Raw genomic sequence first — 17,284 nt, 5'->3', positions numbered from 1 at the left:
ATTTTTAAACAGCATTAGTAGACACAAAGTGATTCAACACAAAATGTTGTACAATCTATATAGCAAGGTAGGAAGCATTGGGTTAACTTGGTAATCCAGAATTTGATTCTGAAGAAAAGTAACGAGTTTCTCTTCTGTATTTTCCTAAGTAAAACAGCAGGATCACAAAGCATACGCAAGTTGTCTTTAATATGATTTTTCAAAGGTGAATTGAATGTTACAATAGCAAATATAAATTGTCACTATTTTTATTTATTTTTTTACATATTTATTGGAGTATAATTGCTTTCAATGTTGTTAGTTTCTGCTGTACAACAAAGTGAATCAGCTATATGTATACATATATCCCCATATCCTCTCCCTCTTAAGCCTCCCTCCCACCCTCCCTATCCCACCCCTCTAGGTGGTCACAAAGCATTGAGCTGATCTCCCTGTGCTATGCAGCAGCTTCCCACTAGCTATTTTACATTTGGTAGTGTATATATGTCAGTGCTACTCTCTCTGTCCCAGCTTCCCCTTCCCCCACTGCATCCTCAAGTCCATTCTCTACATCTGCGTCTTTATACCTGCCCTGTCCCTAGGTTCGTCAGAACCATTTTTTTTTTTTTTTTTAGATTCCATGTAATGTGTTAGCATACATATACAAATGTGGTAGTATTTGTTTTTCTGACTTACTTCACTCTGTATGACAGACTCTAGGTCCATCCTTTTACCTCTTGTTGTGATGATAGGTTAGAATTAGGGCTCAATTCTTTGACTTATGTTTTTTAAAGTCTGTATTACTGAGATCATAAAAGTTTGAGTTGCACATTGTTATTTACTTTTAAAAGATAGCTAGTTATAAAAGAAGAAACGCTAGCTACTTTTCAGAAAAAAATAGAAATCTGATGTAAAATGCAAATGTGTTACAGGATGCTTCCTCAGTCTCTGCAGTCTTTGGCAGTTTTGATCAAAGTTCAATTTGATTACTACGTAAACTACAGTACTTCTTAACTACTGGTTTGGAAATTCTGGAGCACGCAAATGAACTGGCCAATTTTGTAGTTAGTAGACTTTCTTTGTGGTGGCTATCATTGTTTCGTAGATAATTTAAAATAGAAATCTAATAATTATTTAAAAGATCAAATAAATAAGGTCCAGATTTGTAGAGGGTTGAGGTGAGGAGCATCTTTATTTAAAAGAAGGGCTGTTACCCATGACTTCTTTACTGCAGCTGCTTGGAGCAGAAGAGGACTAATCATACCTTTGCGTATTTTCCTGTCCCTGTACCCCTCTCCACTTTTGCTAAGTTTCATTAAGCTATTTTTGTAAATAATTTCCAGGTAAGGCAAGACAAAGACTTCATGAAAAATAACACAAGAGATTTTGTGTAGTTTTTTCTTTTAAAAACTGGTCTTTGGTTATAGCCTAAGAACTAATATGGGAATTTGGGAATTGCTAATAATTTATAAGCTGAAAGTGTTGCATATTTTAGTCAGATGTTCGAAATTACTTGGTGAGTATCCAAATAGACTGAAAACTAGGCCAATGAGTTCAGGTATTCAAACAGTTGTTTAAAACTGAAATACTAATAGTAGCCTTCAAAGTAGTTCTGACATTCATATTTAATATCATTTAACTTTTATACATATTAATCATTGGAGTTTTACCTGTAGTACATATTTTTTTAAACTATTTATTAAACTTTCCTTTCCTAGCAATAGCCTCTAAATTTGCAGGTCCACCCCAAACTGTTCCTAAAAGATCTCTTTCAGTCTGTAATGCCTCCTCTAAACAAAGCTCTTTGCTTGAAGAAACAGATTTTTTCAAAGCTCTAATTACTTCTGGTGGCCCTTTGATAAACTGCTGTAGCCACTCTTGTGCCTCTCTGAGACATTCGGTTTCATCTGAAGACTGCAAGACCTCCTCAACCATTCCTATTTGTAAAGCCTTTTTTGAATCCAGCTTAAGGGCCCCACTTAACACTTTGAGGGCTTGTCTACTGCCAATTATTTCAACTAGCCGGGTAGCACCTCCCCAGCTTGGTATTACACCCATCTCCTTGTGGACAAATCTGATCTCACTCTCGGTAGTCATTAATCTGCAGAAGAAAAAAGAAAAAACTTAATTGAAACTATATACGCTTTAGTCACAAAGTACTACCTATTCATAATCTGATCTGAAATCTCCAGAGATCTTTACAGGTAGATGTGTTGTATTAAAAACAATGTTCAAAGAACCTGGCTAAGTACAGAATTCAATTTATTGCACAGTATTTAGCACTTCCCTTTGAAAACATGGTCAACATTCTTGTGCTCGCGTATCTTTTACTTTGCATATAAGAATCTAATCTTTATGTTTACTTCTAAAAGCCCAAAGTGTATCTTTCTCAAGTGAGTGGTGGCCTACTGGGAAAACCTGGATTAAAGTGAAAATATGGGAGTAAGGAATGTTAGGTGCATACCATGAAAAAAATGCATAGTAAGTTAAACTCAGTAGTCCTCAGGGGAAAACAAAATGTTTGTTTTTTTTTTTAACTCAATTGATTGATCCACTCTTCCAACAAATATTTCCTAAGCACTACCAACGCTAGATGCGGGACTACAGGAATGACCAAAATAAAATCCCTATGCTGAGTTTACATTCCTGTTAGGAAAGACACTGGACAAATTAATGTCAGTGGTGATAAATGCTATAAAGAAAATGAGGCAGGGAACTAGAGAATGAGGCAATGTGTGTTGGGTGTGTGCTATTTTAGATGGAGTCCTCTGAATATTTGAGCAGCTACCCAGGTGAGTGAGCGATGCAAAATTCTGGGAGGGAATTCCAGGAAGAGGGAATTGCAAGTGCAAAGGCCTTGAAGTAGAACTGCTTAGTATCTCTGGGGAACAGGCTAATGTAGCTTGAATAGAGCCAACAGAGAGTAATGGGGGATGAAATCAGACAGGTAAGCTTATAGGCACTCAGGAGGTCAGGTTTTTTTTTTTTTTAAGTGTGAAGCTCTTTAGGAGGAGGCTGACCAAAGGAGTAGTATCTGATTTGTTTTTTAAGAGTAGCCTATTTAGCATTTAATAGCACACCAACTATTTAAGGAACTTTATGTTAACTAATCCTCAGAACCACCACGAGGTACAGTAATATGCTCATTTTACAGAGGGAAACAGAGGCAACAGCGATTAAATAAATAGCACACCCAAGGCCATGCAGCTATAGCAGGACCAGAATTTTAAATCCAAGTAAGTTAGCTTCATTATGTGTGCTCTTAACCTCACAGTACATAAAATAGTTAACTAGATGAGTGGAAGCAGGGATACCATTAAAGTTGATAGTGGCTTGGGTTGGACTTGAGTGATTTCCTATAGCAGGGATTCATTTCCCCCAAATCTTGGGACTTTTATGAATAGGGGGATTAATAATCAAGTGGAACAATAAAAGGGAATAAACACAAAGAGATCAATGGGCACAGCAGTCACATTTGCCAGTTAAATATGTGTATAGTATTAATAGGCTGCATAAAGCTATACTGTTTAGAGAATGCAGCGTATGAGTTTTATTTGGACTGCATTCTTCAATGCATTCACTATGTTAAAATCTCTAATTTGGACCAAAAGTCATGTCTGAATTGTAATTTTTTAGGAAAAATTATTGCTTTCAAACTACTCATTACAAAAACGAAGACTTTAAGATAGTTCTGGTTTTCCAAAGAGTTCAATGCTTAGCTGCAGGTGGTTTGGTTCTTTTAGTACCAAGAACAATAGACTTTCAGTCTCTGACCCTTCAATCAAGAGAAATATTCCAGTAGAGAATTCTCACAAAAGCCTATTTACTAACCCACTGGGAAAGAACTTTCTCTTCACAGCTGTGAATTCCTGTAAGGGAAAATCTGCCTCTATTATGGACAACTGCTATTAGAAGCAAATAGCCATGAAAATAGTAGTTTTCAATAAATTATTTTTAAATGGGAGGGAAGAAAGAACAAGTGTCTTAATCTGAATCTAGCCCCAAGTTGTGAGAGGAGTACTGTCTTATAATAAACAGAAATCAAGGTCAAAAATTAAGAAGGTAGAATAGACATTACAATAATGTCTAATAGACTTGGAAATAGGAATATTGTTAATATTGAAAATCCTATAAAGCTTTTCACAGAATAAATGTGTCACAGTTCCTCATTATATACTGGAATTGACACTGATGGCTCAGATCTATGCCTACAGTACAGAAAAGGATTATGTCAGGGAAAAATTCATTTAAAATCAGCTGAACATAAAAGTTGGTTAAAGTTCTAGATGTTGGGATAATGTAGATGAACTTACGACAACAAAAGTTATTATATATGTAAGCATATTTATATTTGGAATTATTTGCTTCTAAAGAAGAATGTTTATTACCATCTTTATACCATGTGTGGTTTTTCCCTTTTGCCTTATTTTATAAGGTGAGGTATGATTTTTTGAATCATATAACTCTTAACAAATCCTGAGGTGATCTTTATAAAAATACCTATTGTGATCAAACTCTGACATCCATTCTTTACATGTCATGCCTAGGGTGTACTTGTGTACTGATGTACATATTATCAATACATTAGAAAATATGACCAAAAAATGTATTAGTGACAAAAGAACACAAAGTAGTTCAGTCTAACAATGAAAGAAATATGGAACATTCAGATGATAACCTTCCACAATACTCTTTGTTAACCTAAAAGTTAAATATAAAATCTTCAATGGTGATAACCAGAATTTATGAAGAAAACGTCATATCAGCAAGATGCATCCAAAAACAGAAACTGCTTCCTGATAGGCCTTATAGGATTATACACTAATTACTGCTAGAGTTTAGATGCAGTTACCTGTATGTAATGTAATTTATTGCAAGGGATAATCTATTAATCTATGTAGAAAACTGGAAGACCTGAATCTTAAGATTCTGAAGCCTTATAGCCGACTCATTTATAAAACCATATTAAACTCTCTTATTTTGAAAAGTAAAAGAATTATAAGTATCATCTGTTTATTAGTGTCATTATTATTAGCAAAGTTGAAAATTTCCTGCGACACCTTGGGAGAGGGGAGATGAGGAAATTTAATCAAATATGGATATACCTGGTGTTACAGTATGGATGCATCAGTGTTATAGGAAAAACTACCCATAACTTGAGGAAGAGTATCACCTTTGACAGGTGTTGCAAAGTCAATGTTGATACCTGAAAGGACTGTTCATTGTGCTACTACTTTCTGATGAGTTAGCTATAAGTTGCAGGAGTTTGGACAAACGTATTCAAGAAAAACAATTTTAAAACAATTACCAAATTTTACTAAAACAGGAAGATTTTTAGTAAAAGTTATAAAAAAGTTTTTAAAAACTGTTTATTATTAAAGAAAGGTACTTTTACTGATCTCTGTGGCAAAGAGTTAGAAACACATAAATAACTGCATTGGGATAGAGTAGGAGCTTTTATGTGACGTGCATAAATGTAAACCAGACTGACTGCCTGCCTTGGCCACTAGACCGGCTGCATTTTACACCTCGTAAAATACAGCAAAGTAAAAGGACACATGGTATAAAGAGGATGAGGAAGAGTAGATTACTTAACATCCCTGGGCCTCAGTATGCTTGTTTATAAAATAGATATAACAATAGTACTTATGCCATAGAATTACCATGAGTATTAAATGGTTAATATATGAAAGTTACTTAGAACATATATACACCACAATTCTTTTAAACAGAATCTTAGAGGAATTGTGTTTATATATGTTTAAAAAAAAATCAGTGTGAAATTTTCTGTCTGAGCCACATCTATAGAACACAGTATTATTTAGACTTTTATTTGGAATATAAAAATTGTATTTTGTAGCCTCACAATGTACATATTAAACTATGTGTACTAGCTTTTATTATTATCAAGTTGGTTACATTAATAGATAAGTCACTACAAATACAGCAGTGTTTCTGCTAGAAAGACATTATAAAGTTGTTTCCTGGACTAAACTCACTCAGTCCCTAAAGTAAGAGCTATACTCGCACTGAAGTCCAGCAAATAATGATATACTACCTTTCCTCAATATCTATTAATGGAGAATACAAAATATATACAATTTTTCATTTCCAAATAAAGGTAGAAATAATACTGTGTTCTGTTATAGATATGGCTGAAGCAGAAGATTCCAAGGTGATTTAAAAAAAGAAAAATAGACATATATCTAAGACTAACTTAAGGAATATCGTGCAATATAAGTAAAAGCTGAAATATTTAAAAATTTTAAAGAAGGCAGTCCTGTTACAAAATTAAATCACATGATATAAATTTGAAGTCTGAAATCACTGATTTAAATAAAACTGTAGGGCCAGAAATTGCTGGTCCTTTTACATGGTATTAAGAACGAACCAGGCTTCCCTGGTGGTGCAGTGGTTGAGAATCTGCCTGCCAATGCAGGGGACACGGGTTTGAGCCCTGGTCTGGGAAGATCCCAAATGCTGTGGAGCAACTAGGCCCGTGAGCCACAACTACTGAGCCTGCGCGTCTTGAGCCTGTGCTCTGCAACAAGAGAGGCCGCGACAGTGAGACGCCCACGCACCGCGATGAAGAGTGGCCCCTGCTCGCCGCAACTAGAGAAAGCCCTCGCACAGAAACGAAGACCCAAATACAACAAAGCAAACTGGTGATATGGGGAAATATGGCACATAAAATTATATAATAGCAACAACATATCTGACCACAAACAATACTTTAAAATCATGCTTTGAACACAGACATTTATTTGTTTGTGCATGTCCTTTCCTAGCACCTCCTTCCTCATGTTTTCTACCTGCCATCACAACATAAGACAAATTATGGAAAACAGAAGGAAAGACTCCAAAGATTCTCCCCATAGCTCACTGTTCTGATTTCCTGCTCTCAGCTGACTGTTCTCATGAGGCTCCGTGTATTTTATGCAAAGAGACTGCTTGACTAAGAGAGTATGTGGTTGAATGAGTGAATATTGTGTGTGTGTGTGCGTGCGTGTGTGTGTGTGGTGGTACAGTGAGATAGAAACAGACAGTAACATGTTTTGGGAATATAGTCTGGTTTTAATACTCAGTAATCCTAGCATGCTCAGAGGTGCATTTTCTTGATATCACAGGCTCTAAAATAAGTCTTTCCGCATAATACAGTGATAACTACAAAACAAAGCAACATGCGTGGGCAGCGTGACTGCTTCCGAAGGTGGACATCTCATATTTAGAGAACAGGCACTGCCACAGCAAAAATGGAATTTGTGGGCTTCCCTGGTGGCGCAGTGGTTGAGAGTCCGCCTGCCGATGCAGGGGACGCGGGTTCGTGCCCCGGTCCGGGAAGATCCCACATGCCACGGAGCGGCTGGGCCCGTGAGCCATAGCCGCAGAGCCTGCGCGTCCGGAGTCTGTGCTCCGCAACGGGAGAGGCCACAACAGTGAGAGGCCCGCGTACAAAAAAAAAAAAAAAGGAATTTCTTTTCTAATGACTCTGGGACGTGCTGGTTGGTGTGTGCACGTGCACATTTGTGCAAGTGTGTATGTGTATTTTGTGTTTTACTTGTTAAGTTAGTATTTTAAGAAAAGAGCTACCTACAGTAGCTCCCTTTCTTTGTAATATACTTTGAACTAATGGGTAGCAGCTGGAAATGCTAATACCTTTGGCTGAGGGTTATTTATATTCATGAAAGCAATGTTAGAGATTGAAAACAAATTAGATAGGCAGGCTCTAAACTGCATAATTGAGAATCTTATTTCTCTAGGGAGATGGAGGAATAAAAATGTTTTTCATCCAGTGTATAAACAGCTAAATCTTGGATACTCCAAAGAAGAGCAAAAAGAAAATGCAGACAATTCACACACACACACACACACACACACACACACACACACACACATCAATGAACATGTGAAAATTTATGCCTCACTGAAACCTTTAAAAATTGCAAATTAAAATAAAATTTAATTATCAAAATTAGAAAAGATCTTTTAAAAGAGTAATACTCATTGTAAGAAAGGATGCTCTCAAACAGACACTCATATACTGCTGGTAGTTGTATAAATTGGCAGAATCTTTCCTGGAGGATAACTTGGCACCATATATCAAACACCTTAAACATTTTCACATCCCTTGACTAAGTACTTGAAGTACTTAATAAGTACTAGGATTTATTCTAAGGAAATAATCCAAAAGGACAAAGCCTTATTTATAAGGCAGTTATCACAGCATTAATCATAATAGAGAAAAATTAGGAACAACCAAAGGAGGATATTTTAGTAATCCAAACTGATGGAATATTTTAAATTTATTAAATTCATGTTTTCCAAGTACATTAAATATAAACTATATGTCATATGATCCTAATTTTTAAAAAATAGTTATACGTCTGTTTTAAAAAGATGTGAAGAAAGCACACCACAGTGCTAATGCTAATTATCTCTGAATGGCAACAACTTTAATTTTTAGTCTATAACTAACTGTACATTAAAAAAATTTTTTTACTGTACAGTAAGGTATATTTTACAATATGTAAAATATTTTTGAAATAAGTATTTTCAAACTAATCTAGACCTTGTTATTCAATGTGTGGTCTGTGGACCAGCAACATCAGCATCACCTCAGGCTTCACCCCTGAGATGAAATCAGAACTGCATATTAATAAAATCCCCAGGTGAGTCATATTCACCAACATGCACACATGTCCTTTTACAACCAGAAAGCACGATAAACATTTTAAAACTATCATCACCTGTATTATTTACTATTGATGTTATAACACAAACTTATTGGCTTAAAAATAAATTATCTCAAAATAAATAAATAATCTCAGTTCTGAATGTGAAGAACTCTGACAACTAAGTGCAGTACATGACCTCGCAGTGGAGGAAAAGTCCAGGAGTGCTCTACTGGGTATTACTGCTGAATTGACACAACTGGAATATGGATAGTATGTTCGATAAAAGTATGGCACTGATGTTAAATTTCCTGCATTTGACAACTATGCTGTGGTTAAATAAGGAAATACTCTAGTTCTTAAAAAATAATATATATTTATGTGAGTACATGTGTGTTTAAAGGAGTAAAAGGGCAAGATGTTTGCAACCTACTCAAATTTCTCAGTATTATATATATATATAAAACATACATATACACACACACACACACACACACACACACACACACACACGAGGTGAAAAACAAAACAGCAAGGTGTTAGAAATCGGTAAATTTAAGTGATAATATGTTATAGGAAAATTCTCTGTTCATTCCACGATTGGTTCCGGGACTCCCCACATATATCAAATCCTCAGATGCTCAATTTCTTCATATAAAATAAGGTAGTATTTTTATGTAACCTACACACATCCTCCCATATACTTTAAATCATCTCTAGATTATTTATAGCTAATACAATGTAAATGCTATGTCAACAGCTGCAAGCACGTGGCAAACTGAAGTTTTGCTTTTTGAAACTTTCTGGATATTTTTCCAGAATATTTTCAATCCTTGAATTTGGAACCCGCAGATACAGAGGGCTGACTATATTTCCAAACAAAAAATGCAATTCCAGTTTCTCTCTTATACCAAATTAAGTAGCAAAAACTAAATATTAGACATGTAATTAAACTGTTTACATGCTTTTGATTGCCAAAAGTTGATGCTGAAAAGCCAAGCAGTCTGAGTTTGTCGTTTTCTATTTTCTAGGGTAGTTCTGAGAGATTTTCTTTTCTCTCCCCTTTGTCCCACCCCGACCCCCTTTTTCTGAATGATATGGAATAAGACAGAAAGCAGAATCAAGGAATGAGTGTTCTAAGTACCTCCTAAACACTTTCTGGAAACTTGAGCTTGAAACCAATCTAAGAAACCATACTACAGCTACACTTAAAATAATGTTTATATCAACGAACCTTTATTAATTTGGTATATATAGGAACTCTTATTAATGTTGTCTAAAAAGTACCTAAATAAAAGTTTAAAAAGAGTTACAAAGGTAGCTTAGAGTAACAAAGTTACCAATTTTAATTGGTGATCAAATAGGAATATAAAAGCAAAAAATCTGGCAATATTCTCTATGCCAAGCCCATACGATGTAGGTAGAATGGTCCCACAAAGATGTCCAGGGCCCTAATCCCTGGAAGCTGTGCATAGTAAACATAGTAAAAGGGACTGTGCAAATGTAATTAAGGTTATATACACCAAAATAGGGGCATTATCCTTGATTACCTGAGTGGGCCTAATCTAACCACATAAGCTCTTAAAAGCAGAAAACTTTCTCCAACTGGAGTCAGAGGGATGCAGCAGAGGGGAAAGTGAGAAAGATTCAAAGTACGAAAGGAACTTAACCCACCACTGCTGAAGGGGGGCCACATGGAAAACATGAGAAGGAATGCAGGCATCCTCCAAGAGCAAAGACTGGCCCCTGGCTGACAGGCTGACAGAAAAACAGGGACCTCAGAATTACAAGTGCATGGGGCTGAATTCTGCCAGCTGTAACCAGGATGGACCTGGAAGTAGATGATCCCTCAGAGCCCAGTCCAGCCAACATATTGATTTGGGCCTTGTGTGACCAGGTTTAGAGAACCCAGTTGAGCCCAGCCAGATTTCCAACCTATACATCTATGAGATAAACTGATGTTGTTAAAAGCCACTAAATTTGTGGTAATTTGTTATGGCTGCAATAGAAAACTAATACTCAAATATTTTCTTAATTTATATTTCATTCTAGATATTTTAATTAATCAAGACAAATTTAAAAATTTGAAGCAAATGATTTTAATACAATTCTAGCTTTTTATTTCCTCATCAATTTTGTCACTAAAGGGAAAGATAATGTTAGAGTGACGAGATTGTGAGCACTGTAGAATGTCATTTTTTAATTCGTAAGTTAATGTTTTGCTTTAGAAAATGTTTTTAAAAAGCCATTTTCTTTAAGAAAGTTTAAATGAAAATTATGACTCAATTGAAGGCAATTTAGTATGAGGGTCTATATATGCCATGTAGACCTGTTTCTGACATATTAATTCATTACATGTATTATCAGCTGGTGCTTAAAGGGTTTTGGGGCAGGGAGTAGGATAATGCTAGAATGGTGCATGAGCTCAATTCTTTGGAATATTCATATTAAGATTATTTCTCTTCTTCTTCTGTCAGTTGAGTGAATTCCAGGCAACTCTCCAAGGTAAGAAAGTTAAGCTAAAAAGAGCCAACCTACGGAAGGAACTTATCTTTTTAGCAGAATGCTATGAAAGCTTTTCGTGTTTTTTTAATAACAAGCAGGTATTTTTATAATATAATTTGTCATAGAAGATAACTGACAGGGTACTGATTAAGTTGGGGGGAAAATGAGCTAGCGTAATTTGTGTTGATTTATCACTACCTTGTAACTGTGGCTAGTAATGTACTTCAGTATACAACCCTCTCTATTAGCCTTTATCTTTTAAGAACTCTTGCATTTAGTATAAAGATTTAAAAGGGCTGAATAGTCTAGGACAGTGCTTTTCACACTTCTATTGTGAAGGATCAGTTTCTTTTTTAATTTCTTATCAGTTGTGAATCAGAAATTTTATAAAATGTAATAGAACTGTATTACTAGAAAAACTAAACAAAAACCCAAAACATACAAGTTTCTTAAATGGCAGTGCCTAGATAGCCATGGTGCTAAACTATGTTTAATGAATGACTCTACTGAATGCAATTTAATATGAGGGTCTGTATATGCCAAGTAGTTGGTCCACAAATGAATATGTCTTCATTGGAAAAGTGACTGTATCTGGTTATGTTACTGAATATATCTGATGAGGGCAGTACCCTCAGACAACTCATAATCAAAAAAACTAAATATTTTATGAGGCTCTAGGAACACATGACACTTCATTTAGAGAATAACATAGCAAGGTAAATTAGCAGTATTAAAGGACTAAATAATCTCTATTTTTTTCTTTGATTTTGCCTTTTGGCCTAAATCCTAACTACACCCAAACATAGGTCAGGAATTAATATAAAGGATGATGCAAAAGTCTAATAAATGCTTAAAGATGACCACCAGACTATGTTAGAGGGTACACTTTCTCCAGAGTGCATCTATAAAGTTTTAACTTGCACTTACTTTTATGCAAAGAATGCTTTTTTTTATGTAGAGAATTTTTAAGTGTAATAATGTATACTCACATATACCTTAGGATTCTTTAAATATATTAAATTATACTTAAATATATACTTTATATCTTATATAATTATATATTTAAATTATATATTCCACAAGTACCTGTGTTTCAGGGTAAAGTGAGAAAGCATTTAATCCTTTCACACACAGAGCATTTATATTTAGTCTCATACTGTCCATGAAGCCAATAACTGCTTCCTCCTCACAGAATGAAATGTAGCTTCCTGATGCAATCTGCACTGATGACAGCAGGGGTCACTGTCATGTGAAATCGCCATTTTTCGTTGTGTACAAGAATCCTCCCCAGTTAGTAAGGACTAGTTTTCAGAGAGACTGGGATCTTTGTAAACTGTCTTATACACCAAAACTATTTTAAAATCCCGACTTATGTGAATACAAAGTGATATATTTCAACTTATAAATTGAAACCTGTCATAAATTTTAAAAAGAAAAATTAATATATCAATAAAATGTTACTACTTTGCATGAATTAGCTTACTGAATCTTTCCTCATAGTATTTCTATTAGTATATGATGCCATTTATATTAAGTTCAAAAAGAAAAAAACAGAATATATTGGTTACAGAATAGTTAACTTATAAAACTATACAGGAAAGTAAGAATGTAATTATCATAAATTACAGGGTAATAGTTTCCTATAGATGGAAATGAAGGGTCTATGACTTAGAAGGTGCATGTATGGGGGTTCAGGAGTGCCGGTAATCTTTCAATTCTTTTTTTTTTTTTTTTTTTTGCGGTACGCGGGCCTCTCACTGTTGTGGCCTCTCCCGTTGCAGAGTACAGGCTCTGGACGCCCAGGCTCAGCGGCCGTGGCTCACGGGCCCAGCCGCTCCGCGGCATGTGGGATCTTCCCGCACCGGGGCACGAACCCGTGTCTCCTGCATCGGCAGGCGGACTCTCAACCACTGCGCCACCAGGGAAGCCCCAATATTTCAATTCTTGACCTATAATATGGTTACATAGGTTCCTATTTTGTAGCCAGTCATTAAACTGAACATTTACGTTTTATACACACAAAACCAAAATATAGAAGGCCTTATCAAAATTGTGTCATTCCTATAAAGTACAGCTAGCCAATACTAAAAAGAATTCTAGGGATTGAAAGGTTAATTGGTCCCAAATAACTTTCTCTAATTGAATTCCCTAATCAGCCCAAAATCCCCACAAAGTTACTACAAATCACAGTAAAGATAGGAAATAGTTCTCAGAAAACCTCTTGTAAGAGGAAGACTTAAGCAGTCTCTTTCTCTATTCTCTTTACTTTATTTCTCTGGGTTTTTTTAGTTCTTTACTTTTCTTGTATGATTCTTGGGAATCTTAAAGTTTCATATATTTTCTTGGTTTCCTTCCCCAGGGACTTTGCTAATATGGATTTGATTTATTCAAATCCTTTTGTTAACTTTTTGAAATGCATAGTAATGAAATAATTATGGAGTTATACTAGACTGACAAATTATCTACTTTAATGATTGGCAAAAAGAAAATATTCACTAACTGATTATCCTCTTTAAGAATAAATAAAATATTGATATTCAGGCAAAAAATGAATTTGAGCATGTTAATTACACCTGTGCAAGGAGTCATACAATTCTTACCCTACCTGAAATCACATGCTGTAGTAACCTCTGCTCCTCCACCCAGGGCCCGACCTTGAACTAGTGCAACACTTATTAAAGGAAGTCTGTATATTGAAGGAAAAAGGAAAAATGGATGTTAATATTTTTAATTTTGATATTAATTTACAAATACTTTTAAAACTTAAGATGCAGTAGAAACAAAATTACTGAACTATGTTTATAAAAATAACCACACCTCAAAGTATAGAACTATTAGCCAATGTATCATGAGCAAAACAGTATAATAATGAAGACAAAATAATTCATACTAAATGCTATGTAAGGTTATCAAAATACCTCCCTAAATCATTATATATTTTTAAACTATAGACATATCAACTTTGTTCCAAATAAATGGATGTTTTTGTATAATGCAGGCACTCCTCATTTCATTGTGCTTCGCTTTAGTGCGTTGGATTAGGCTTTGGCTAACAGTTAGCCAAGTTGTGAATACAGAGGAAAAGTTCTTGAAGGAAATTAAAAGGGCTACTCCAGTGAATATATGAATGATAAGAAAGCAAAACAACCTTACTGTTGATAGGAAGAAAGTTTTATTGGTCTAGATAGAAGATCAAATCAGCCACATTTCCTTAAGTCAAAGCCTAATCCAGAGCAAGGTCCTCACTCTGTTCAATTCTATGAAGACTGAGAGAGGTGAGGCAGATACAGAAGAAAAGTGTGATGCTAGCAGAGGTTGGTTCATGAGAATTCAGGAAAGAAGCCATTTCCGTAACATAAATGTGCCAGATAAAACAGCAAGTGCTGATACAGAAGCTGCAGCAAGTTATCCAGAAGATCTAACTAAGATAATTTATGAAGGTGGCTACACCAAACAACAGATTTTCAATGTAGACAAAACAATCTTATATTAGAAGAAGATGCCATCTAAGACATTCATGGCTAGAGAGAAGTCAATGCCTGGCTTCAAAGTTTCAAAGGACAGGCTGACTCTCTTGTCAGGGGCTAATGCAGCTGGTGACTACTAGTTGAAGCTAATGTTTATTTACCATTCCAAAAATCTTAGGGCTTTTAAGAATTATGCTCAATCTACTCTGTGCTCTATAAATGGAACAACAAAGCCTGGGTGACAGCACATCTGTTTACAACATGTTTTACTGAATATTTTAAGCCCACTGCTGATTTACTGCTCAGAAAAAAAAGATTCCTTTCAAACTATTACTGCCCAGGGCTTCCCTGGTGGCACAGTGGTTAAGAACCCACCTGCCAATGCAGGGGGCATGGGTTCAAGCCCTGATCCAGGTAGATCCCACATGCCGCAGAGCAACTAAGCCCGTGTGCCACAACTACTGAGCCTGCGCTCTACAGCCCACAAGCCACAACTACTGAGCCCACATGCCACAACTACTGAAGCCCGCGCACCTAGAGCCTGTGCTCTGCAACAAGAGAAGCCACTGCAATGAGAAGACAGCGCACCACGACAAAGAGTAGCCCCTGCTCACTGCAACTATAGAAAGCCCGCACACAGCAACAAAGACCCAATGCAGCCAAAAATAAATTAATTTATAAAAACCAAACTATTACTGCCCACTGACAATGCCCCTGGTCACCCAAGAGCTCTGATGAAAGTGTACAGTAAAATTAATGCTGTTTTCATGCCTGCTAACACAACATCCATTCTGCAGTCTGTGGATCTAGTAGTAATTTTGACTTTCAAGTCTCATTATTTAAGAAATACATTTCATAAGGCTATAGCTGCCATAGATAGTGATCCCTCTGATGGATCTAGGCAAAGTCACTTGAAAACCTTCTGGAAAGGATTCACCATTCTAGATGCCATTAAGAACATTTGCGATTTATGGGAAGAGGTCAAAATATCAACATTAACATGAGTTTGAAGAAGTTGATTCCAAATCTCTTGGATGACTTTGAGGGGTTTAAGACATCAGTGGAGGAAGTAACTGCAGATGTGGTGGAAACAGCAAGAGAACTAGAACTGAAGCCTGAAAATGTGACTGAGTTGCTGCAATCTCATGATAAACTTTAACAGATGAGGAGTTACTTCTCATGGATGAGTAAAGAAGGTGGTTTCTTGAGATGGAATCTACCCTGGTGAAGATGTGAAGACTGTTGAAATGACAACAAAGGATTTAAAATGTTAAATAAACTTATTTGATAAAGAGCGGCAATGTTTGAGAGGACTGACTCCAATTTTGAAAGAAGTTCCTCTATGGGTAAAATGCTATCAAACAGCACTGTATGTTACAGAGAAATCATTCATGAAAGGAAGAGTCAACTGATGCAGGAAACTTCACTGGTGTCTTGTTTTAAGAAATTACCGCAGCCATCCCAGCCCTCAGCAGCCACCACCCTGATCAGTAAGTCGCCGTCAACACTGAGACAAGACCTTCCACCAGCAAAAAGTTTACAATTCACTGAAGGCTCAGATGATGGTTAGCATTTTTTAGCAATAAAGTATTTTTAAATTAAGGTATGTACATTTTTTTTAGACATAATGCTATCACATACTTTAATAGACTATGGTAGAGTGTAAACATAACTTTTATATGCACTGGGAAACCAAAAACTTCTTGTGACTTGCTTTATTTCGATATCGCTTTATGCAGTGGTCTGGAACCTAACCTGCAATATATCTGAGGTAGGCCTGGATACAGCTCCTGGAACTTTTCAGCAGCTGGCAATCGGGAATAATTCAATGTGATACTGTCTTAGTCCATTTTTATTGGTATCAAATTATGGATGGGAAAATTAAGGCTGTATCCAAAAGGAAGAATTGTGGTACAGAAGATTGAGCTCCAGAACTGTTATTGAAGGTTCCTATCAAAAATGTTTTCATTACTCACTAAAATGATCCAGAGACTGATCCTATATAAAAGAATGGTTCTGAAGTAAAAATAAGTCTTGGGCTTCCCTGGTGGCACAGTGGTTGAGAGTCCACCTGCCAATGCAGGTGACACAGGTTCGTGCCCCGGTCTGGGAAGGTCCCACATGCTGCGGAGCGGCTAGTGCTGTGAGCCATGGCCACTGAGCCTGCGCGTCCGGAGCCTGTGCTCCGCGACGGGAGAGGCCGCAATAGTGAGAGGCCCGCGTACCAAAAAAAAAAAAAAAAAAAGTCTTAACATTTTGTGTTTGCAAAGACCCACTTTGCAAAGTGTATTTAAACGGTGAATTTAAAATGTTTTGAAAGTACAGAATTTTTTGTAGGTCTAACCAAAATGAAAAGGTGCAGGTCTAAAGTAATTGCAAATTTCTTAACACACACTGCATCCAAATAAAAAGGATTTTTTTGGGCTTCCCTGGTGGTGCAGTGGTTGAGAGTCCGCCTGCCGATGCAGGGGACACGAGTTTGTGCCCCGGTCTGGGAAGATCCCACATGCCGCGGAGCGGCTGGGCCCGTGAGCCATGGCCGCTGAGCCTGCACGCCCGGAGCCTATGCTCTGCAATGGGAGAGGCCACAAGAGTGAGAGGCCCGTGTACCGCAAAGAAAAAAAAAAAAGGATTTTTTTTTTTTTTTGTTGCAGTGGTGCT

General features: G+C 36.4%; 1 protein-coding gene across 11 annotated transcripts in view; it reads right to left on the bottom strand.

Moving 5' to 3' along the window:
- Window positions 1–1,152: 1,152 nt before the first annotated feature.
- The window catches only part of ECHDC1 (ethylmalonyl-CoA decarboxylase 1), a 44,870-nt gene continuing 28,738 nt past the window's right edge, over window positions 1,153–17,284 (bottom strand). For all 11 annotated transcript variants that reach the window (XM_024758996.1, XM_024758988.1, XM_024758987.1 and 8 more), the window contains 2 exons: window positions 13,762–13,842; window positions 1,153–2,080 (listed from right to left, as the gene is read on the bottom strand). In XM_024758996.1, the coding sequence (XP_024614764.1) occupies window positions 1,672–2,080; window positions 13,762–13,842 (490 nt within the window). In that variant the 3' untranslated portion in view covers window positions 1,153–1,671. The remainder of the gene's footprint in view (window positions 2,081–13,761; window positions 13,843–17,284) is intronic.

The sequence above is a fragment of the Neophocaena asiaeorientalis genome, unplaced genomic scaffold (genome assembly GCF_003031525.2).
Source record: "Neophocaena asiaeorientalis asiaeorientalis breed wild unplaced genomic scaffold, Neophocaena_asiaeorientalis_V1.1 scaffold5, whole genome shotgun sequence".
NCBI lineage: Eukaryota > Metazoa > Chordata > Mammalia > Artiodactyla > Phocoenidae > Neophocaena > Neophocaena asiaeorientalis.
Note: the sequence above shows the minus strand (reverse complement) of the source record. Positions and strands in the feature narration are given on the sequence as shown.